Source organism: Brugia malayi, assembly GCF_000002995.4.
Source record: "Brugia malayi strain FR3 genome assembly, contig: Bm_033, whole genome shotgun sequence".
Taxonomy (NCBI): domain Eukaryota; kingdom Metazoa; phylum Nematoda; class Chromadorea; order Rhabditida; family Onchocercidae; genus Brugia; species Brugia malayi.
This window is the reverse complement of record NW_025062308.1, coordinates 23,181-48,025: the sequence shown is the minus strand read 5'-3', so window position 1 is coordinate 48,025 and position 24,845 is coordinate 23,181. Positions and strand designations below refer to the sequence as shown.

Here is a 24,845-nt window from a genome sequence, read left to right as displayed (position 1 = left end):
ATTTGAAATTAATTGAAAAATTCTGCAATTGATAAAATAATTCACAGACACACACACATATATATACATACATGCATACACCTACACACAATGAAATAGGAATTGAGGTTTTGTAATTGTTTCGGCAAAGAGGGAAAAAGCGCTTTTTTCTTTTCTTAAGTCTTTAAATAATAACATTTTTCTTCTTAATCAAACTAAAATCAATCATTTAATCACTTATCATAATCATTGATATGCATTTCAACGAATAATCATTTATTAATCATCCTTATATCATAATATCATTGATATGCATTTCAACGAAATAATCATTTCATAATCATCTTTATCATTTAATCATTGATATGCATTTCAACGAATAATCATTTAAACACTTATCATAATCATTGATATGCATTTCAACGAATAATCGTTTCATTTAAATTTCTTATTTGATAAATTACAAGTAAACAAAAAAACAGCAAAAAGGGAAAAAAAGGAACGAACTAAATTGAAATTTTTTGTGCTAAAAACAGAACTCAAGTAAATAATAAAAAAAACTACAAATATTTGAATGGTTGAAATTTGTAAATCTTTCTTTTTTTAAAAAAAAAAAAAGAATAAACATAACAAAAAAAAAGAAGAGAAAAAGAGAAAGATTCATTTGGATAGATTTTGAAGGAAGTATTCAAATGGAAAAGATAAATGAATGAATGAATGATAATAGAATAAATAGAACAAAATGAAAAGGACAAAAAAAAAGAGAAAAAAAGAAGCAAAAAAGTTTGAACCAAATAAGAAATATATAAATTTTGAATCATTGAGTTTACACGATTCAAATTTACAATTTAAATATTCAAATTTAAAATAGTTTATTTAAAAATTAAAACAATTCATTTAGCTGCTTTATTTTTGCTGTTGAATAATAAATGAAATCATAGCAATTTCATGGAAAATTGACTAATTCACAAATTTCATTGAATGCAATTCCAAAATTGCTAGAATTGGTTAAAAAAAAAAAAAAAAAAAAAAAAAAAAAACAAAGAGTACCTTCATTATATAATTGATATAATAAACTTTTAACTGATTACTAATCATTTATTTGATTGATTCATTTTCATTCAGTTATTTAATACCATTTTCATTGTTTTTGATTAAATTCCTATTAGTTAAATTTATGCTAAGTTTAAATATATCCTGCCGACATCTATATTATGCATCGAGCATTATATTCCTCTCATGAAGCATAGATATTTTTAATTAAACGTTAAAATAACATAGCATTAAACGGATCAATGGTCAGCTGTTTATTCAAACGATACTGACTAATTATAGCTGACAGTTAAATTATTCTCGAAATAACACATATAAATTGTATTTACTAAGAAAAATGTTGCAAATGTATGAGGCTGATCTGAATTAAGCTCGAAACGATGAAACAGTAAAATAAATTTAATTAAAATTAAATTAATGACAAACAAATGAAAAGAAAAATGCACTTATTTTGCTTCGCTTTTTCCTATTTTTTTTTTTTATCTTTAAATATTGCACAATTATAATTTCAATTGTTTACGCATGAAATATTTCGCCATTTTTTGCATCTCTTAAAAATTGTTTCATAAAATAATTGCTAATTTGAAATTAAAAAAAAAAAAAAAAAAAAAAAAACACAAAAACACAAAATTATGTCTATCAAATAATTTTACCAATAAGATTACAGGCTTATATGTCTATCAAATAATTTTACCAGCAAGATAAAAGCATATTGCATCTTGACGTCATAACATAAGCATTTATCAGTAAACAGAATTGCTTTATGTTAAGCATAATTCAATTACAAGTAAGTGAATCAATAACTACTATTTGATGTAAAAACTTAATCAAAATGATATGTCGGAAACAATTTGCAAGCAGAAGCAAATAATTATGTAGAAAGCAAAATATTTTGCAATATTAAAATAGTGCCTAAAATTTTCTGTCTATTTCATCTATTGTTTAAAATTCCTTTGCATATGTTTACACGCAGATATGCGTACGTCTTTACACGCTTGCATATATATGTATATGTATGCATCAACACATATTTAGATTTAAATCAGTGCGAAATTATTTATATCTTATAATTTTATATATTACAAAAAATTTTAGTTAAATTCACAAAACGAATTGATAGAATTCAAAATGGTTTCTTTTATATAGTTGATAATCTTGAAAAAATTTTTTGAAATCGTGCAGGTGGTTTTTGAATTTATTAACATCTGCCAAATGATCGCCATATATTAAAGATTAATTTAATGTAAAATAATTTTTGCCGAATTGATACGGTATACCTATCAATTGATTTTTTTGATTAACATTTTAGTATTTTTTTTTAAAGCTGGTGGATAATAAGACAACTAGTTTATAAAAATAGTTATAAATAACGAATGAAATATGAATAGTTTATTCTCTTAATGAATATCTGAAATAACAATTGTTAATTGATAATAGTAATAAATGATAATAGCTAATGGTTGAGCTTACATTTGTAACTTTTACTTCTTGTCGTACGACGATCAGTTGTCATCTAAAGCTATGATAATAAGTTCATGGTAAGCCATACTTTTTCATCCATAGCAACCGATGAAGCACTTAGCAAAGTAATTATTAAAAGAGAAAAAAAGGGAAGAAAAAAGAAAATTGAAATCTGTAAAAGTAAAATCAACAATTGTCTAAACTGAAAAAATATTCCTCATTAATTATAAAAATAAATAAAAGCATTATGTACTTTGGGAAAAAAAAGAAATTGTTAAATAATATATTGAATAAATAATAATAAAATGTTTTTTATTACTTTTTTCCATCTTTTTCAAGTATAGCTAACGATCTTTGCTATCATTTACAAATTGAATTGAATCGAAATTGTATTTAAATTGAAATTAGTTACAATTTCAGTTATTCCAAAATAATAAGTTAAAATATCATTGAAATGATAAAATGAAGCAAAATAATTGTATTCTAATGAAGTAATATTTAATAAAAAATTAACAAAAAATGATGACAAAAAAATAAATTGATATTTCAAATTGATGGAATCAATTAAAAATGATATAAATAAATAAATATAAAATTTGAATGAATAATTTTAGAAAAAAAATTTATTGTCTTCAATTAAAAGAAAAAATTTCTTTTTCGCTGTTAAAAATAATTTACAAAATTGAGTAATATGCAAAAAATAAGTTGTTTAAATAAATAACTGATATTACCTTAGTTTCTTACTTTAATTTTTACTCAAATAAAGTAATGGGAAAAAAGAACAAAAATTTAATTAATTTTTATATTTTTCGTTTTATTCAAAAATCGTTAAAATTTTTTGAAAAATTTGTTTATTAATAAATACTGATCCAAAAGTAAGAAATATACTTGAAGTTTTTTTTTTTTTCTTTTTGAGAAAAAAAGCAAGAATAAGAGTGAAAATTTAGAAATTTAATTTATAAATTAAAATTTTTTCTCTTTAAATAGAGGATTAAATCTGTAAAGATAAATTTAACGAATCTGTAAGAATCAATTCAATCTTGTGGACAAATATAAAATGTGTTACTAGTTGCTTTGATAATTGAAAAATTGTAGATGGATTGAGATGATTGATGAAAATTAAAGAAAGAGAAAGGAAGAGGGAGAGAGAGAGAGAGAGGAGGGAAAAGGTTCTAATTAATTAGAAATAATATAATATAGATGTAAAAAAACTGAACTAATGAAGCGTAATAAAATCATTCATGCATGATGCGTCATTTATCTAAATTTTGCTGTATTATTGCAGCTAATTCATTTAATGCAACAGATAACAATGCTAAACATAAGCTAATTAGTAAATAACCGGATTGGAACCGGAATGTTAGCTTATTGCAATGCTAATCACTTTTATCCAGAACTTGTTTCATTTGATTCATCTCATCACGATGGATGGATGGCAGATTACACTATCCAGAAATGTTTTCATGCTATCGTAACAAAATACATACTATCCCTTAATGACTTACCCCTACATTCTTTAACTTTTTATACTTATGCCTTTCAAAATAAAGCATCGTATTACACGATAGTTTCTATTTTCACATATGTATTCAGCATCATTTATGCAAGTTTGATATCACCTTCAAAGATTGGCTTTAAAATCTGAAATTGTTTCAGCACCTTTCTAAAAGCAAAGGTTCGCTTTTTCACTTTTTTATCAACAATTACGAACAAAAATTAGAAATATTAGCGAAAAAAAAAAAAAAAAAAAAAAGATTGAAATATAAAAAATAAAAGCAGAAACGAAATGAAAGGATTAAAAAGGATTAACAAATGTTTAAAACAATTCCAAGTCGAGAAAGTTACCAGCAAAATGAAAACATGAACCAAAAGAAAAAAATTAAGTGCTATCTTCTTATGCGATGTATAATTCAATAGTTTGAAAAATTATTATTAACAAAACATAAAGTCAATAAGGAAAATACAGGAAAAATTAAGTAAGGCAACCACCAGGCTTTTTAATCGTCCACCCTAATTCTACGCTGAACCCCAAGTTATAGAATATGGCTATAAGAAATACTGAACTAAACTATGAGCTCTTGCTTTACACGGATATGCTATTCAATTGTTAGCATCCAGTTGTGATGAGTAACTAACTAGCTTCAAGTTTGAGAAATGAATTGTTTCGGAAAAATATTAAATCTTTCAAACCGAATTCCAAATTCTTACGTATTAAGAAGTTACAGTCGCAGGCAGAAATACTTCTGAAGAAAAATCGATTCAGACTATTAGGTGGAGATTTAATTAAGTGTTTAAACTACTAAAAAATATAATTTAATTAGAAAAAAGACATAATTTGAACTTAATTGATTATTTTCTATGCTCTGTATGGGTACTGGTCACATTCGGTGTGGTCATTTTTCAACTTAAATAATAAATTAAACTTTAATAATTAAATCTATTTGTGTCACGAAATTAATAGTCACAGTTTTAAATCATTTTTGCAATTAAAATTAAATTTTATATCAAGTTTAAATATTGATATTAAGAAAATGCTGCAATTTGTACTAGTTTTTATATATAGAACTCAAAAATAAGTTCTGGTTTAATCAGATTTTATCAAAAATCAATTATTACAAATAATACTTATTCTGGTATCTCAAATAGCTTTGATTACAACAACTTTGAACCATTATTTAGCTCAGAATTTCTGTCCGATCCTTCGCAGTTCATTGATTTCGATCAGTTGAGTGAAATTGAGGATATAAGCAGTAAAGCATCGAAACCGGAGATCACAAATGCTCCTCATCCTGGCTTTTCAGATAGCTATGATTTGTTGGGCCACATTAATTTGGACTCATCACTTGGTTCATATACAGATTCAAATAGGAATGTGTAGAGAGATGCTAATGGAGAATTAGAAACGAATGATGATATACTGCGATATAGAGGTGAGACTTTTGCTTCAAATATGTGAAAAGAAAAGTAAACAGCTTTTGTGATCTAAGTTATTTAGATGCTCAAAGTGAAACTTCTTCGGCACTTAATGTCAACACCGATGACATTATTACAAGTATGTATTTACCTGGTTCACAACAAAATGCGGTTCCGATCTATTTTCACCAACTTACTCTTTCCTCAGACGACACATCCGGTCAACATGGAAATGCTGAACAGAACAACATGGACAATAAGCACTTCTCGGATAACTTGAATGTCTACGACTACAAGGGAAATACCAGTGAAGGATCAGTGAAGATGCATAACGATTTTTCGTTCTATCTTTTATAGTTCTTTATTTTCATCAGCAACATGAAATTGATGAAGCGATACTAAAAGTATGGTTTTTGCTTTATTTATGTGAGAAGATAAATATTCTACCTAAATTATTCAAAATGGAATGTGATATTTCTTTTGTAATGACATTTTTGTGATTTATCACATTACTTAACTACAAAACGGTCTAATAAATTTACTAATTGCAAAAATACATGTTTTGACATGAATTTTTCAGATAACAGAAAGTATATTTGTTATTATCCCGGGTGTATTGTGATCACGGAAAATTACAAAGAATACGTAACACACAAGGGAACGCACAATCAAATTTTTATTTATGAATGCAGTATGCCTGGTTGTGGGAGGAGATGCTGCCATATATCATCATTTTGTTGTCACATGCAAACTCACCAACCTAAGCATCAATGCAGAGATTGCGGCAAACTCTTCAGTAGGAAGAATATATTTTTTAAATTCGAAAAAAAAAAAAAAAAACTTTTTTTTTTGAAAAAACAATATTTAAAAACGTTCAATTTAAAATATAATGTATGCGGAAATATGTTTTAAAACATCGCTGACCATGGTACAGCAATATACAATTCAGAAAATGCTGCGACATTTTTCTAACCTCAGTTTCTTTTGTATATGACAAAAATCCTCTGGCAAGCAGTCAGCATACATTGACAACTGATGTTTTAATATCGCGACAGATTCTTTTTTTTTTTTTTTTTTAAATAAATTACTTGTCCATTACTCGATTACTTGAAGTTGGGAGTACAAACAATGACGAAAACTAAACCTCATTCCGCCACAACAGAAAATTCACAATCATTTGTTGTGCAAGGTCTTTCCATTAGAAATATAGCATCAAAAGTAAAAAGTAATACCAAAAGTTTTGTTTCAAACATATGAGAAGATAAGTAAACAGATTGTTATGATTTAAGTAATTTGAAATGAAATGTGGTAAGATTATTTTATGCACTGATATTTTTATGACTATTTCTCACATGGATTAATAATTGAAAAGACCAATATCATAAGAGTTTTTTAGACGAACGAAGCTACGAATGTGTCTATTGCGGATGTACTATGGTTACAAAAGATTACGATGAATATATAGCACATAGAAAAGCACATGGTCAGCCCTTCATCTGTGAATGTAGAGTGCCCGGTTGTGAGCGATCATTCCATGAACCATCACTTTACAATCACAAGCAAACGCATGAATCTCATCGTCAGTGCGAGCGCTGTGGCAAATTCTTCAGCACCAGGAATGGGCTACAAGAACACAAGGAGCACTGCCCAACAAAATTTCGTTAGTTTGCAAATTTAGCAAATTTTTGAGCGCACATATTAGCCTGAAATAAAATTGAAATGTGTTATGAAACACCTGTGACCGTTGAGTGACAATACAAAATTCATTAGACACATTCATTAAGATGCTATATATATATTTTTTGCACTCAGTAATACCGCCCACGTGACCTAAGAACCAATTGCTTAAAGACAGTGGTGACAATAGCGCTTCAATATACATCAACAAACATTGAAAATATCAACAGAGGAAAAAATATCCTTTCACTCTTAATCAAATTGCTTTATTTTTCTAATTCGTGGAATGTATGCAGAAAAGCATACATTCCACGAATATTATTCTATCTGCGACAAACTGCAATTATTATTATTTTTTTTTTTGGCGTTATAAAACTAAAAATTTTCATTCTAGAAAACGGGACACAATTTGGGCATTCTTCCCAAGCATGAGAAAAGGACGTAACAATCGGACGTTTTCGAAGCATCAGACTGCAGCGACAGATTAATAATTTTGTTTTACCATTGGATTTTTTAAATATTTCTTCCCTATTTATTATTCCATGAATATCACAGAAATGCATAAATGTACTAATTGGCAGTAATATTCGGAGGCAAGCATTTATTTTTTAGTCAACAACTGAATAAGTTTCTGGCTTACCTTTAATTACTCTTATGATCTAAAAAATGGTGCCAATCGTAATTACGAAGTATTAAACAATGCTGAAGTAAGTAATCTTCCGATATCTTTAAGCCATATCTCTCGCGAAAAATTACAATTCTATACATATTGGTGATTAAAGTAAGTAGGTAAAATTCATTTGCAATTAAAAATTAAAAGAAAAACTGAAGTGCATCAAAACTAATTGCGACCCAATTCATTTTTTTTATTATTATTTACAAAGTACTCAAATCACCAGAAGAGAAAAGAAGTGAATAATACAAAATATTAATTAGGTCATTTAAACAAATGCTGAAGTACTGATTGTTATACCCTATTTTAACTTACCTGGTATAATGAACAAATTAACCATTGTCACAACTCATACCCTTATATTTTTAACTGTTTGGTGACATAGTCTGGTGGCAAAAACAGAAAAAATTAGCATTTAATCATCACAATTAAATTGGGCGGTAGATTTGAAAATTCCTTTCGTAACAAATTTATTCGTAATTTTTTAACAAAAAAACAAATGTCACAATAAATAGGAGTTAACTTCATCACTTCAATCAGTAATGTATTATCAGTTAATTTTTTATTAAACAAACAAATATATTTTCAAATATTAATGGAATTACTGTTGCAAAAAAAAAAAAAACCATATGTATGGAATATTATTAACTTAATTATTAGGTAAAGAAATTAATTTAGAAGAACAGATGAGAAGAAAGATCATGGAATTAGATATGATCAATTGAAATGCCATTAAGCTACCAGGCAGTACCTAAGAATAAATACTGGAAATAAGCCAACATATTTCCAATTGTCATTTAATTTACGTCACCAAAATTTAAAACTGAAACTTTTTTCAAAATGCAAATAATTCATTCAATATTTTACTTACCTTCAATATACTATATTTTATTAAACAAAGCAGACAGGATTATTACTGCACAACTGATTAAATATTTCACCATACGATGACATTTAATCCCAGCTATTCATCAGTTTCCTTTATGCAAATGTTACTCCATTTTGTCAACCAAACTTCTAGAATTTGTTTCAAACATCAAACATTGCTTATGTTGAAATTCTTTCTGATAATAGCAGTGGATGTATGTCAAAAAGCAATAATTAGCAAATTTCAGGTGATGCTTCCATCCGATGAAGTTCCCATCGGTGATACTATCAATAGATGTGAAGATGACAACTTTATTAAATGAACCCAATTAAATGCATCGAAAATGATTAGAATCTTATTCCTCACGTCGTATTATTGAAATGATGGAACAATATCCTTCCTAAGTATCAGATTTACGTACGCGCTATTGTAACACTTCCTTCTGGATACAAAAGAGCATTCATAAACTATCAAGCGAGGAGGTTAAAGAAAAAATATGACAAACAGCGGACAGAGCTCAGGTAAATAGCAGAAAACCTAGGACTTCCGAGGAAAATAAAAGAATTAGATTTGTCGCTAATCAATTAACCGTGGTATTCTTGAATCAATTATGAACATTCTCGATTCTATTCAAAAGGAAAGAAGAAATTTATATAGAAATGGTTCACTAAGAACAAGGTATAAAATAAGTCAATGAAGAGAAGTTAAAAAAAAAATTTGGAATTATACAGAAGTTACTATTAGCTTCGTCTATTAATTTGGAATTATACAAAAAATTAGCATTCGTCGCTAAATCCAGACTACAAAACTCGAGATATAATCCATTCACAATGAAGGACTTTTAATTAAGCTGTTGACTTCCCGATTCGTAGCATCAAATTTGTCATGGAAGTTTCTTGATTTGAGTAATTTGGTGTCTCACAAAGAATTATTGTAAAGGTTCGTTCTTTATGGAAGATGGATGGTAATATTATATGATAATTATTAGTCAATAGACGATCATTGATCGTTTGAAGAAACCGTTTCAAGGTTTGAATGGGATTTGCTAAGGAGTTGCTTGAGTTGTAGTTTAGGAGAGTTCTTAAGATGCCAAGGCAAAAGCTCTTCGAGAGTATGAAAAAAGTTATTGTGTAGAACTATAAATGAAGAAAGAACTGGATAACGAACTCTTCCTAATGGGTGATTTACAAAGATGTGCTGTAATACTTTGATTGTGAAGAGAGTTACCTGAACAAAAAAGGAAAACCTTAAATATTAGTTATTAGAGTGAAAATGTGTGAATTGGTTTTTGGTATTTAACCATTGATGATAAGCTGATAGTTAAAAACAAAGATGAAAATTAGATAAGTAGTTCATTACATCATAACACTCATTTGCATTCATTTTGAATCATTTGATGAAAAATATTTCTAGCACACAATTACAAATTATTTCGGTTTTTGTGGCACAATTGAAGTTATGAAATGAGCTGCTCTTAGACTGGATTACAACAGCTCTTTCTGGAGCCCGAAAATCAGGAAAAAAAAAAAAACATGGAATTCCTGTTTTCTAAAAAATAGTTAAGATCCTAACTGACATTCGCTTCCATCTCCATTTGGCTTTACAATAAGTGATTTAGTCAGATGTTAGAATGCTGTTTCAGCACTTCTATTGTACACAATTTCGTTCTTTTCAACATAACTTTGTCACTTTGATTTTGCTAATATTATGATTCGGTCGCTCAACTTAAATTTCTAATTGAACCCATTTCGACTGTTGCAATACGAATGTCCCAAGCACTACGGTTCACAGTAACCACCAATCCTATCAATTGTCACAAGCTGTTGCTCCCATAAGTGCTTTAGTCATCGATTGAGTGAGAGGATGGCAAGTCAGCTGCTTTCTGCGCCCATTATTATGCGTGGTATTACGATGTGATAACTATGGTCATATCTCTTTGAAATATAAGAGAAATTTAGAGAGTTCAGACGGTGAGGAAATCATACCCGTACATATTTTTTATGCAAATTATTTAAAATTAAAGTTTACAAAATATTTAGCTAGATGAAAGACAGGTTTAATAGAGTGAGAAGGAAAAATAACTCCATCTTTATTCTCTGCAGGGGCGCTTTGCGGTCGCTGAACTTTTTATTGTCGTGCGCTGAGGTGAGACTGCGCTTGATTTTCAAGTTTTTGCTTAAATCTGAAAATGTCAAAAAGAAGATATAGGTGGAAGGAGAACATGAGGAGGAGAAATGAGAGGGATCTAAAATGGTGTTACAGCATATGAAATGAAGTGATAGTTGTCACTGTCGAGTATCATTAGCAAATACATCATGGAGCGACTGGCTACACTTGAACTGAAATTACAGCCAAATATTGTTTAGGGAGATAGTGAGATGTATTTTCAGGTTGAGAAATTGCTGACTGCCACTTTTAATATAATGTTGACGCTAATTGTTTGGATTGGTATATATCATACCAAAAAGGATTCGAATTCTGTCTTCTATTATAAGTTCGATCCGGTCCATAATCATACAACCGAAAATGAAATCGTCGACGGGATGGCTAGAGCTCTCGAAGCTTGCAAGTAGTCAGAAAATTGGATTGCACAGCAATGGAACTTTATTGACTTCATTTGACCTTTACTTTCTTCTATTTGATAATTCGAACGAAACATCACAGCGAATGTTCTTCACTGTCATTACATTAAGTGATAAGTTGGTTATCTTACATTTATGGGTAATGATTTAAAACAGAGAAAAATCTATTTAATAGTGAAGGCTTGTCGAATGCTGCGGAATAATTGCAATTGTAATTGAGATCACTGAGATTCGCCGGTCGAATTCTCTAGGGGGATTGATCTTGGTGAATGTCAAGCAAAAATGGAACTTGAGACTGCTTCTGGAACAATTTCCAATCAATATGCTTCTAGCTCACAGTAGCTCGAATCGCTTTACGTAGTATGTTTAAATTCACAGATAAATGGAATCGGATGCGTGTTGATGCTAGCTATAATAAATTTTGCACTAAAAGCCGAATTACAAACATAAATCAGAATAACAACCTGTAAAGATTATCCAACCAAGAGTGACTGCAACTTGTATCTGAATCTGAAATCCGGAAGAGGCAAGCTGAATCAAATAGCATCAATTATTAATTAATTGCATCAGAACGATGTACAAAGTGGTGTCACTTTATAAAAAATACATTCGTGCAACAAACTGCGTTATTACCACAAGTGCTCATTGTCACTGCCTTCAGAGAACGCTTTATAAAATATTTCTTGTCAGTGAACTTAACTCTTCAATTTACTGAAAAGCAAGAGATGTCGAAGTTTAGAAGCTAATGAGTTAAAAAGTTAAGGAATTCTCTTCAGTGAATTTCAGATGACATTAGCCCAATTATGTTATTAACTATCATTTATCATATTATCCTTTATCATATTGATCATAAGAATCTTTTATCATATTGATCTATCCTTTATCATATTGATCCTAAGAATCCAGACCGCTCCTCCTATACTCACAACACTTACTGTTATTACATATGGTACCATCGGTATCCTCGTATTCTTCACCAAAAAAACTCCTCTTACATGCATCAATTCTACGTCATTTGCAACTGTTCATTGGTTTCTGTATTTTACCTTCGAATATTCCCTACACATACTGCGTGGTTTGTATTGGTATGCTTTGGGGTAAGTTGATGAGTTCATTATTATTTGGGGTAAGTTGATGAGTTCGCTGTACCATCTAAGTAATATTTCTGTGAAACCCTCTCTGACTGTAAGCAGTGCATATGAGATTGTGGACAGTTGCAGAATCGTATGAATGCGATCATTGCAACAAATTAGATCGCCGATCAAAATGACCAGAAAAGGGGAAAGACTTGAGAAAAGAGATAAATTTTATCTTTTAGAGAAGATAAAACATTCTAATCTTAATTATTCCATAAAGAGATTGAACTGATTCCTAATCGAATACAAGAAAGCATTCAGATGCATTCGCAGTGCCTGCATCCATCGGTCCATTGCGACGTATCAGTGGAAAAGCTCACGAATACAGCGACCAAGTAAGTAAGGCAATTACTTCTCAATTGCTTGATATAATAAGCATTAAGAATTGCGACAACTGCTTGCTCCTTACAGTATTGCGATTCTTAATGTTCACAGCTGAGGATAGAAATGATGAGCGGAGGGAAGAAATCGTAAATTCTCTTAGGCAGTGAGCTTTCTGCTGTGGTAGTAAGTTCTATTTCTCTTGTTGGTTGACTACCATCCGCTTCCCGAAAGAAACAAAGAAAAAGAAAAATTTTTTAAAAGAAAAAAGGTCTTTGTAGATCAATTTTGATAAAATTCTTTATTTTCAAAGCAAATTTTAGCAATTCTGTCTTTGACTCCTACAAATCGTTCACATGAGATTTACAACATAGCTGAAAACATCAGAATGGAAAAAGAAACAAAAGCAGCTTTTTCAAAGTTAATCATTCAGACAAGCAAGAGATGTCTTGTCGAGCCAAAACAACAAAAAGTGAGGAGAAGCCTAAAATAAGCTCCAACAAGGCTGGATTCAGTATTTTTCATCGATTTAGCAATCATATCCTATCTTTCGATAGATCCATGTCTTGAGTCCTAAAAATTTTGAAGTGAACTTTGTCTAAATTACAGGAAGCAAAGAGCAAACATATCCAACAGCGTAAAGCGTTAGGTCGCAAAAGTAATATATGTGATATAACGATTCGGAAAATTTGTACAAAGCTTGGAACATCTGACGAATAAAAGAAAGAAACGAAATTTAAAATCTACGATCTGAATGATGGATGCATTTGTGGAAAATTTTTTTTTGTTGAACAGGTATCGGGAGATTGGCACTTACGAGATTAATTTTTGAATAGAAATAAAAAAATAAATTGAAAATCTCATTCTGATTACAAATCCTTCAGAACGCTTCATTCTTTTCACCGCTATCAATGTGATTAACATGTTTTTTCTTTCAAATAAGAGCAATCAAATAAGTATTATCTGCCCAAAACTTTATCTAATTAATTCCTTCAATTAATTTTCATAACGCGACAGAAAGATATGGGAAATCCAAGCTGTGAAATATTTATTTCTTTGGGAATTATTTTCTTGCCAAATCATCTTCTTGACCTGCCAACTCGGTAACTGACCAGTCATCCCACAATTCATAATGCCTAATAATGCGTACTATATGATGTTAGATTTAAGCTAAAATTAGTAAATATGCAAATTTCAGCATCAGTTCGTCTTGGCATGGGCGACTTCATTTTCTATAGTTTGCTGGTAGATAAAGCCTCCGCGACACGTAGTACAATGTGCGTTGCTGACTCAATGGCTGGCTATGGCTGGCATACTCACCCTGGCAGTACTGTCTAGCTACGATGAACCCACTAAAGCACTGTCTGTTCCGATCGATTACCATCGCTGTACTGCTACATTCCGGCATTTATCTGTTCGTCGAACCATTCCATAATCGCATAGTGATGAGCACAAAATTATTTACCTCTAGACAAAACAGAACTATCTCCACCATATGACTTCTCCAGCTGCAGGCAAGTTCATCAGTTATTAAATTTGATACATGCCAAAAATCATAAGGGATCATCTTAGTGACAGCATATTTTGCATTAAAAAACAATACAATGGAAGCAACGTACATTATGAAAGAAATAACGAATAAATAAAAGAAAGTGAGAGTGCAATCAACAATGCCAAATTTAAGAATAAACTTTAAAATACGAAGATGAAACGAAGGAGTCAAAAAGTAAGCAATATAAACTAATTAAAAATGCAATAAATTCTAGGTATAAATAAATGAAGCGACGAATACTATTATTATTATTAAAAATCTAACACTTTAAAAGTCAAAGAGTAAAACAATTGAATTAAATCCTTGCTGAACACCCCGATGCTGAATTCATCAAAGTTGAAGTGATACAGCCAAACATTACGCCTAAATAATTAAGTTGCAATTCAAAGCAGCATAACAGCCAAAAAAATCCACTATTCCTAGAAAGTTCAATCTATATTAATATTAGATTTAAGACTGAATGTTTCGTAAAATGTGAACCGAGGAAAGTTAGGCAATGAATCATTAAATTTCATCTTATAAATGTTTCGTATAATATCAATTGATTCAGATAATGTAACTTAACTATTACATACTTCTCTCAAAACTTTACTTTGCCGAAATAACTATTTATTACAAGTACCGATTATCCACCAACTTGAAATTACTATTTTACATGTTTTTTGAAAAAAGCTTTCAGAAAAAAAATCCGAAAAGATTATGCTTCAAAGTGCTAAAGAAAACGAAGAACAAATAATTTAACCTATTGTGAAAAGTTTCCTAGAAAATTCCAAGAGAAGGAATATCGATTGCCAAAAACCAATCGATTGGTAACCAAAACTGCATGAGATCCAAGCAAAAAAAAAAAAAAAAAAAAAAATAAATAAATAAATAAATAAAAACAAAAAGACACAAAAAAGAAACAAAAGAATGATTGATGATGATTTCGATAAGGACGTTGGTTATGGTCGTTTAATAGAAATACATGTAGAAATAACATTAACATAGTTCACAGTAATATTTTTGTTTCCGAAACTGTACTGTCCTTTGTGTTATTCAAGTAAATGAGATTAAAGATTGTCTTTATTTTAGTTCGAAGAAGTTTCGGTAGAATTCATACTTTCTAACTTAACTGCTCACGTCCGCTTACGCCGTCAACTCTGCTTTCCGATCAGTCTAATCATAGACAGGATAGCAGTTTTCATAAAATTTAAAAGAAGGAAATTCGCAAATAGTACATGAACCGTGAAACGTTATGGACGTAGCTAACAAATCATATTTGAAATTTTGAACTAGATATGAAGGGATTTTAACCACGGTAATTGCTATTCCTGCAATAGCTGCAACTGTTTTCAAAGTCCGACAGTCAGGGTTAGAGGCATGATAATGCTAGCAACAGAACTAAATCTGCTAACAATTTCATCTTATCAGTCTCACTTACTCTGTCTGCAAGTACTGCACATGAGAGTGAAAAATCTATATCTAGTAAAAAATACCGTAATGACAGCTTAGTCTTAAACATTTTTTACTTCTGATAAAATATAGACAAGCAACCATACTTTTGGAACCTCCCCGACTTCTTTTAATATAACAGTATGACACTCTCTGCACGTCCATAATGCGTTGACTATATCATCTAAACCTTTTAAGTCTATTCTCGCTACCACAGCATTAATCCCTTGTTTGACCAAAAAAAAAAATCTAGTACTTGGATCTGTGTGCTTGATTAGTATGTACTCGCGTCCAGTCAACATGAAAACATTCCGGTAGACACTAGTAGCTTTTAGATTTGACAAAAAAATCTGTGTTGATGTTTGCTGTACATTTATATTACTAATAGTACTTTTGCTTGCATCTTCAACGCTCTGAATAGCAAAAACCACAAAGGCATTTAATTTTCTCAGCACTTTCAACCAGTCCTTTATCTTAGGTACAAAAAGAGGATTATATATTAATGTCCATACCTCATCAAGGACGATAATAGATGGAGTGCCATCAAGAGATATACTAATCCTGTGAAATAATAAGTCAAGACTAGCCCAAGAGCAACGGGATCTTTGAGTAAGTTAGCCATTTCAAAGCCAAATACTCTTGCTTTTGAAAAATCTATCAAATCTTTATTGTTATCAAATACTGCAGCATGAGAGCTATTACCATGCCACATAGATATCACTCCAGCTAGAGTATCAGAACCTGCAAGTCCTAAAAAGGGTACTAGGTTTCTGAAGGATCTATCTTCTTTTCATAATTTAAAATTTCCTTCAATTACTTATCATTATTTAACTATTATATGGTTAAATTTTTATTTTGTGTACTGTTATTGCTGCTAATAATAAATACTAATAATAAATATATTAAAGCATAATGAAAATTTATCTAAAAATCCTTGAGTATTTTCAGGACTTAGCTAAAATTTTTTTGACACCACAATTTTGACACCTCCTGATTATTTCTGTTGTCAGGAGGTGTCAAAATTGCGCCTCGAAAAGTTGTAGTCTCAAACTGCGGATGGTAATCTATGGCAAAACAGCCAAGAGGGACAAGAATTTTAAAAGAATATTCTAAAATTAAGAATGATATAGAGTCGTTTTCAAAGCTAGAAAGTGATTATAACGATGCTATCTTTTTAATGAAATCCACTATTGATGAAAACGATGAAGAGTTTTTCTCTGAAATTGAAACTAAAATCAGAGAAATTAGTCAAGCTTAAAGAAACAAATTTCTTATTTACTTATGGAGCAGATAATACTGAAATCCACTCAGGAGTTGGTGGAACAGAGAGCGATGATTAGACTGAAATGTTGATGTGCATTTGATAGATATTAATATCTATTCTATATTAACCAGGGTTTCTTTTGCCTTTCTCATTTAATTAAAAATTTAACTAATTTTATCATGATGCTTGTCTCCCATTCATTCATGTAGCGTAACAATTCACCAACGACAGATTTCAATCGTTCCTCTCAAAAAAAGAAAAAAAAAATGAGTTGGCTTTTTTGTCGTAATGCACGATAATTAAAACATTATTTAAAAAGGGATGACAATGGAATATGAACAATGGAAAGAAATATTAACTGCAATCGATAAGGAAACAATTAAGTAAAGATAACGCAATTGCAAAAATAAAAGAGAATTTAAAAAAAATGGATTTAAGTACATATGGAAGGAAACTAATTTTGATGTAAATCACTTATTTGCAGTGAAAAATGGACTATTGCATTTGCTGTTCACAATAATCTAAAAAGTGTGGTGAAAGCTTTATTTGGGTAGAAGGAATTGATATTAATTAATGCAGTGGACAAAGATACATTTGGCTGTTAAGAAGTCATATTGCTATAGTGAAAAATCCGTTAGAAGGAAATGTCAATGTAGATGATGATGAAGATAAATGCACTCCTTCGCATTGTATCAAGGGTGCACAGGCAACGGAGACTCTAATAGAAGCAGGCGCAAATGTTAATGCAGACGATAAAGATAAATGCACTCCCTCACATATAGCTACTCAGTTCTGTCGTAAAGAGATTAGAAAAAGTCCTAATAGAAGCAGGAGAAGCAGATGTTCCTGCAGCAGATAAATATGGAATAACCCCCTTTACACTTTGCTGACGATACAGACACAGTAAAAACTTTAATAGCAGCGGGAGCAAATGCTAATGCAATAGGTAAAGACAAACGCACTCCTTGTTTACATTGTATCAAGCAAGCAAGGGTGCACAGATACTCGATATAGCTGCAAAGGAGTAATTAAGACTTTGATAGGTAAAAGAGTAAATGTTTTGTTAGAGAATAATGATGGTAAAATCCCGAGCGATTTTAACAAAGGTCACTACATAATTAAGAGGTGAAATCTTTGGTCTGAAGAGAGAATGAAGCGATTTGACCAACAGAGTAAAATGTCTTTTGATTTAACAAGAGTACTGCACAGCAACAGTACTTTTTGTAACTGAAACAGTGCAAGTCGCATTCGGGCTATCCTATAATAGCAACAGTAGTTGTAGTTGCAGCAATAGCATAGGCGGTGTCTTGTGTTGCGACTAAAATATTAGAACTTAGTACTAAAATAGATGAAATGAAAGCAGTACAATAGAAAAAAATATGTAGAAAGCACCTTCTTAACTTAAGCATACAGTTATAAAGCTTCACTACTACTAAAATCTTTTAGAGTTATATATACTTTATCTTCGCTGTGTGTCACTGTATTGCTCTATGGAATTTAGAATTTTGCTTACTAATCTACAAAATAAATTCTAGCAATATCAAAAACTAATCATAATTAAATGTTAAAATATTGAAAATTATCAATTCATTAAAAAAATAGATATTTTGTACTTAATTGATTGAATTTTATGCGTTGCAAGGTACTGGTCACACACACCGTCGTCATTTGACCAGCAAAAATAATAAAATGAACTTTAGAAATTAATTAAATTTTTAATTTTTCACGATTTTAATTCATTCTTACAATTAAAATTAATTTATATTTCGAATTTAAATAATACATTTATAAAAATCCCATAATTTGTACGGGTATTTGCATACTAAATTAGGTAAGAAGTCCTACTATTATCAAAATTTAATTTCAAATGATGTTAAAAGTATTAAAAAAAAATCATTTAATAAAAAAAAATTGATTATTGTATACGCATAGTGCGGGAACTGTCACATACATTGTGGTCATTTGACACCTTAAATAATAAAATAATGCTTAGGCTTAGGCTTAGGGTGTACTTAGGCTTAGGCTTAAGCATTTTTTCAAATCTAAAAATTGATTGTGCTGAAAATTTTATAATTTCCAAGAGTTTTTGTATATTAAACGAAGAAATAATTTCTAGTCTTATCAATTTTGATTTTAATTAAATGTTAAAATATTGAAAAATATCAATTCATTAAAAAAAGTTAGATGTTTTGAGCTTAACTGATTAATTTATATGCATTGCATGGGTACTGGTCATTTACAGTTGGTGAATTGATCAGCGTGAATAATAAAATAAACTTTAAAAATTAAGTTTTAATCAATATTTGATTAGCAAAATTAATTAAATTTTTATTTTATCACGGTTTTAATTCATTCTTACAATTGAAATTAATTTTTATTTCAAATCTAAATATCAAATTTTATGAAAATTCAATAATTTATCAGGGTTTTGTATATTAAACTATAAAATTAATGCCGGAATTGTCAAAATTTAATTTAATTAAATGTTAGAATATTGAAAAATATCAATTCATAAAAAAAAAAATTAGATAAATGGAACTTAATTGATTATTTTTTATTCATTTCATGGATACTGGTCATTTACGGTTGGTCATTTGATAAAAATTGGATAATTTGAACTTAATTGACCAATTTATAAGCGTTGCATAGATACTGGTCACAACATCGTGGTCATTTGACCAGCAAAAATAATAAAATAAACTTCAGAAATTAAGTTTTCATCAATATTTTATTAGCAAAATTAATTAAATTTTTAATTTTTCACGATTTTAATTCATTCTTACAATCAAAATTAATTTTTATTTCAAATATAAATATCAAATTTTATGAAAAAACAATAATTTATTAGAATTTTGCATGTTAAACTATAAAATAAATTCTGGCAATATCAAAAACTCATTTTAATTATATGTTAAAATATTAAAAAAAATCAAATCATTAAAAAAATTTGATAATTTGAACTTAATTGATTGATTTTTATGCATTGCATAGGAACTGGTCACTTACGGTTGCTCATTTGATCAGTACAAATAATTAAACAAACTTTAATAATTAAATTCTGAACGACATTTCAGTAGCAAAAATAATTAAATTCTTTATTTTTCACTGTTCTAGTTCATTCTAACAATTAAAATTGATTTTGATTTCAAATTTAGATATCGATTTTTGTGAAAATCCTGCAATTATTAGGAATATGAAATAAATCACGGATTTGTCAAAATTTAATTTAATTAAATGTTAAAAAATTTAAAAATATCGATTCATAAAGAAAATTAGTTATTTTGAACTCAATTGATTAAATTTATACATTGCATGGGTAACGGTCAGTTACGGTGTGGTCAATTGGCAACATAAATAATAAAATAAGCTTTAATAATTAAGTTTTAATCAATATTTTATTAGCAAAATTAATTATATTTTTAATTTGTAACGGTTTTAATTCATTCTTACAAATCAAATTAATTTTTATTTCAAATTTAAATTTTATGAAAGAACAATAATTTATTAGAATTTTGCATGTTAAACTATAAAATAAATTCTGGCAATATCAAAAACTCATTTTAATTAAATGTTAAAATATTAAAAAAATCAAATCATCAAAAAAATTAGATAATTTGAACTTGATTGATTAATTTATAAGCGTTGCATAGGTACTGGTCAATCGCGGTGTAGTCAATTGGTCAGCATAAAATATTAAAAAAAAAACTTTAAAAATAACTTTTAATCAATATTTTATTAGCAAAATTAATTAAATTCTTTGTTTGTCACGGTTTTATTTCATTCTTACAATTGTAATTAATTTATTTTCCAAATTTAAATACCATAATTTAAGAAAATTGTGCAATTTGTAAAAGTTTTTGCATATTAAACTATGAAATAAATGCCGGTGTTGTCAAATTTCAATTTAATTAAAGTGTTAAAACTATTAAAAAATATCAATTCGTAAAGAAAATTAGATATTTTGAGCTTAATTGATTAATTTATAAGCGTTGCATGGGTACTGGTCATTTATGGTGTGGTCAATTGGCAACATAAATAATAAAATAAACTTTAATAATTAAGCTTAAATTAATATTTGATAGGCAAAATTAATTATATTTTTAATTTGTAACGGTTTTAATTCATTCTTGCAATTGGAATTAATTTTTATTTGAAATTAAAATTTTATGAAAAAACAATAATTTATTAGAATTTTGCATGTTAAACTATAAAATAAATTCTAATAATACCAAAAATTTATTTTAGTTAAATGACAAAATATTGAAAAATTTCAATTCCTTAAAACAAAGAGATATTTTGAGCTTAATTGATTAATTTATATGCATTGCATGGATACTGGTCACACACACCATGGTTAATTGACCAGCAAAAATAATAAAATAAACTTTAGGAATTAAGTTTCAATCAATATTTTATTAGCGGAATTAATTAAATTTTTAATTTTTCACGATTTTAATTCATTCTTACAATTAAAATTAATTTATATTTCAAATTTAATTAATACATTTACAAAAATCTCATAATTTGTACGGGTGTTTTGCATACTAAACTGGGTAAGAAGTCCTACAATTCTCAAAATTTAATTTCAAATATATTAAAAGTATTAAAAAAAATCATTTAATAAAAAAAAATTGATTATTGTATACGCATAGTGCGGGAACTGGTCACATACATTGTTGTCATTTGACATCTTAAATAATAAAATAATGCTTAGGCTTAGGCTTAGGGTATATTTAGGCTTAGGCTTAAGCATTATTTCAAATCTAAAAATTGATTTTGGTGAAAATTTTATAATTTGCAAGAGCTTTTGTATATTAAAGGGAGAAAAATCTCCAGTTTTATCAATTTTGATTTTAATTAAATGTTAAAACTATTAAAAAATATCAATTGCTTAAAAAAAATTAGTTATTTTGAACTCAGTTGATTAATTTTATGCGTTGCATACGTACCTATGTCACTTACGGTGTGGTCAATTGACAACATAAATAAGAAAATAAACTTTAATAACTAAGTTTTTTTTTAATATTAGAGAAGGGAAATTGATTAAATTCAGATTAAAAATCGTCACTGAGAGAAAGATGAATCATGTGGTCTTTGAAGATGAAATTCTTGCTAACAGTAAGATGCGGCTTTCCTCTTACGTCATTGTATATTTCTATATCTTTCATTATAATGCCATGGCTGAATCCACCTAGCGCCTTAACAAAGGCTTCCTTTGCTGCAAAGCGTTTAGCAAGATACTTTGCTTGCATTTCTTGGCTGTTGTATTTTCTGCTTATCTCTATTTCTGCTCGGTATAGATTTTATTGAGGAATTTTTTCCCATATTTTTGTAATATTCTTAGCATTCTTGGTATAAATACTATGTCAGTACCGATACCACGTATCATTTTACGTTAAAGTAGTTTATTGCTTCTTCAATCTGCACTTCCTCTACCTTTCCAGTTGCTCTAATTTTTATTTCAATTATATTTTCACTTACTGCTTTCTTCCCAACAATTATTTACCATGGCAAGCCTATGAGGTCCATCTTAGCAAATTTTACTCCTATACTTCCTTCTGTATCATTATGAAACACTTCGTCACTTTTTAAAGTACTGTATATTTTATTTTCAATCTCTACATATTCAGCCGTTTTTGTCTGTAAGTTGATTAACCCAACCCTGAAAGGAGCCACTGCTTCTGGCCAGGTAATTCCTTTATCATCATGGAAAGCTTCTATTATTGCACCAACGAGCCTTGAAACCCCAATACCATACGAACCCTGGAGTAAGAATAGGACCTGGTGCTAAAATCGGTCCGTTTACCAAATGCGAGGACACAACAATTGGCGATGGCACTTGCTTTTGAGATTGAACCAGGAAATTTCAATACTGAACTCGGTAAATTTAAAACATGTAAACTTAAGCAAAATGGCAATAAATATATATTTAATCCAGAATATAAGTAAAAAAATCGTATAGAACTACATTCTGAGTATCTTAATATGTATCTCCCTAAATACTTTGAAAAACACAGTAAAAAAAGGACATACATTGAACTTTTTTCTCTAAAAGAAAACAGAATTAATGACGATATCATAATTCCATCAAGTGTACCTAAAGAAATAGACATATTTTTTTTTGAGAATTCTGTCGAATAAATCCTAAAAGGGCTATACAGAGTAAAATACCAGATTTTCGGAGGGATATATATCTGAAAGATTGCAAAAATGATGTAAAATTCCACCTTAATTCAAATAATACTATATTTCTTTCTGTGACATCAGGGAGGATGTCCTAATTAGAGGCAGGTTTGCTAATAATGTAAATAAGCATATTCACAAGCAACTTGAAGTAAAAGTGGACTCTGATTTTGAATGTGTTGAAATAGTTAAATTGAGGAGGTAAGCTCGGCTTTAAAATAAGTTAGAGTCACACCAGGTAAGCAAACGCTTCAGAGCAAAGCATAACGTAGAGTACAAGAAGCCATGTCTGCAAATGTACTACCACAATTCTTATACTGTAATAGGTAAACTCACGTAGATTATTACAACTAGTCAAGTGTGATATGATAAAGTTTTTTATATATTTATGGTATTATTGATATTTTCATGATTATTCCTTATACTACTTAATTAGCTACCAAATCATACAATAGAATGTTAGTTGCAAAAACAAATTCCATTTTTTAGGTGAGGAAAATTATGAATGTCTCTATCCCGGATGCACTATGGTCACGAAAAATTACAACGAATATGTAACACATAGGAAAACGCATCAACCCTTCACCTATGAATGTAGAGTGCCCGGTTGTGGGCGGACATTTGACCACAAAGCATCATTTTGCAATCACAAGCAAACGCATGAACCTCATCCTCAGTGCGAGTACTGTAACAAATTCTTCACCTGCAAGAGTGGACTACAAAATCACAAAAGGCGTTGCCAAACAAAGTCTTGTTAGTTTGCAAATTTAGCAGAATTTTAAACAGATAAACAGATATGTCAGACTGAAAAAAGAATGCATGTGAAATGTGTTATTTGTTACCACTCAGTGACAATACAAGGAGAAATTCTCAATTACACTTTTTGTTGTAACTAAGCAACTTCTTGTGATCTAAATAATTTGAAATGGAATGTGCTAGGATTATTTTATGGAAGTAATTTTTTAGTAGTTCACTTAATTAGTTGTATCAGATTACTTAATTAGTTGCCAAACACTATAATAAAATATAAATTGCAAAAACAAATAACACAGTAATTTTTTAGGCGAACGAAGCTACTATCCCGGATGTGCTGTGATCGCAAAAAGTTACAACGAATATGTAACACATAGGAAAACACACGGTCAGCCCTTCATCTATAAATGCAAAGTGCCCGGTTGTGGACGAACATTCGACTATAAATCATCACTTTACAGTCACAAGAAAACGCATGAGCCTCGTCCTCGGTGTGAATGCTTGGCGTGAATGTATGAATGCATTAAAATCTCACGGTGTGTGAATGTATGAATGCATTGAAATCTCACAAGAAATTGTATTCCGAAACTCCTCCAAGTTAACAAAACTTATGTCAGCCTGAAATAGAATGTACGTGAAGTGTATTGTGAAGCATTTGTGACCGTTTGAGTCAGACACAAAATTCATTGGACACACTCATTAGATGCTGTATATTTTTTTCACATTTTTTTCGCACTCAATACGTAGTAGTTGCCCATAACCTGAGAAGCATCTGCTTAAAAAGATGTTGTTAGTTTCAACAAATATTGAAAATATCAGCAGGGAAACGAATACCTCTTCACTCTTTGGCGAACTGCTTTGTTTTCTAATTCGTGGAAGATATGCAGAAAAGCATATCATTTTATCCGGAAAACCAAACTGATGCTAATCATTTCTTTTGGCACTATATAACAACAAAAAATTTTTATTCTAGAAAGCGAAACACAATTTGGGCATTCT

The 24,845-nt window shown here is 29.5% G+C and overlaps 6 protein-coding genes and 4 pseudogenes across 10 annotated transcripts; 6 read left to right on the top strand and 4 right to left on the bottom strand.

Moving 5' to 3' along the window:
- Nucleotides 1–5,399: 5,399 nt before the first annotated feature.
- On the top strand, nucleotides 5,400–5,686 carry Bm17167 (Uncharacterized protein; the record flags this gene model as incomplete). Its single annotated transcript, XM_043082933.1, has 2 exons — nucleotides 5,400–5,423; nucleotides 5,489–5,686. The coding sequence occupies 2 exons, from the start codon at nucleotides 5,400–5,402 to the stop codon at nucleotides 5,684–5,686; spliced, it is 222 nt and encodes a 73-aa protein (XP_042938867.1).
- Nucleotides 5,687–6,534: 848 nt separating this feature from the next.
- On the top strand, nucleotides 6,535–7,515 carry Bm17166 (Uncharacterized protein; the record flags this gene model as incomplete). The annotated part of the gene is made up of 3 exons (XM_043082932.1): nucleotides 6,535–6,595; nucleotides 6,803–7,066; nucleotides 7,478–7,515. 3 exons carry the CDS (start codon nucleotides 6,535–6,537, stop codon nucleotides 7,513–7,515), a joined length of 363 nt encoding a protein of 120 aa, XP_042938866.1.
- A 3,152-nt stretch (nucleotides 7,516–10,667) lies between these two features.
- Bm978 (Uncharacterized protein) lies at nucleotides 10,668–11,197 on the top strand (the record flags this gene model as incomplete). Its single annotated transcript, XM_043082931.1, has 2 exons — nucleotides 10,668–10,769; nucleotides 11,015–11,197. The coding sequence occupies 2 exons, from the start codon at nucleotides 10,668–10,670 to the stop codon at nucleotides 11,195–11,197; spliced, it is 285 nt and encodes a 94-aa protein (XP_042938865.1).
- Nucleotides 11,198–12,152: 955 nt separating this feature from the next.
- On the top strand, nucleotides 12,153–13,383 carry Bm10760 (Zinc finger, C2H2 type family protein; the record flags this gene model as incomplete). Its single annotated transcript, XM_043082930.1, has 3 exons — nucleotides 12,153–12,303; nucleotides 12,604–12,677; nucleotides 13,273–13,383. The coding sequence occupies 3 exons, from the start codon at nucleotides 12,153–12,155 to the stop codon at nucleotides 13,381–13,383; spliced, it is 336 nt and encodes a 111-aa protein (XP_042938864.1).
- A 2,828-nt stretch (nucleotides 13,384–16,211) lies between these two features.
- Bm18404 lies at nucleotides 16,212–16,460 on the bottom strand (annotated as a pseudogene). The gene has a single exon. A coding segment is annotated over exon 1 (249 nt).
- Nucleotides 16,461–17,529: 1,069 nt separating this feature from the next.
- On the top strand, nucleotides 17,530–18,096 carry Bm18403 (annotated as a pseudogene). Its single transcript has one exon. A coding segment is annotated over exon 1 (567 nt).
- Nucleotides 18,097–22,194: 4,098 nt separating this feature from the next.
- Nucleotides 22,195–22,299, bottom strand: Bm18402 (annotated as a pseudogene). Its single transcript has one exon. A coding segment is annotated over exon 1 (105 nt).
- Bm18401 lies at nucleotides 22,299–22,673 on the bottom strand (annotated as a pseudogene). The gene has a single exon. A coding segment is annotated over exon 1 (375 nt).
- A 69-nt stretch (nucleotides 22,674–22,742) lies between these two features.
- On the top strand, nucleotides 22,743–24,356 carry Bm17165 (Uncharacterized protein; the record flags this gene model as incomplete). Its single annotated transcript, XM_001893902.2, has 3 exons — nucleotides 22,743–22,791; nucleotides 23,583–23,846; nucleotides 24,157–24,356. 3 exons carry the CDS (start codon nucleotides 22,743–22,745, stop codon nucleotides 24,354–24,356), a joined length of 513 nt encoding a protein of 170 aa, XP_001893937.2.
- On the bottom strand, nucleotides 23,793–24,746 carry Bm1469 (Uncharacterized protein; the record flags this gene model as incomplete). Its single annotated transcript, XM_043082929.1, has 3 exons — nucleotides 23,793–23,796; nucleotides 24,382–24,464; nucleotides 24,681–24,746. The coding sequence occupies 3 exons, from the start codon at nucleotides 24,744–24,746 to the stop codon at nucleotides 23,793–23,795; spliced, it is 153 nt and encodes a 50-aa protein (XP_042938863.1).
- Between the last annotated feature and the right edge of the window lie 99 nt (nucleotides 24,747–24,845).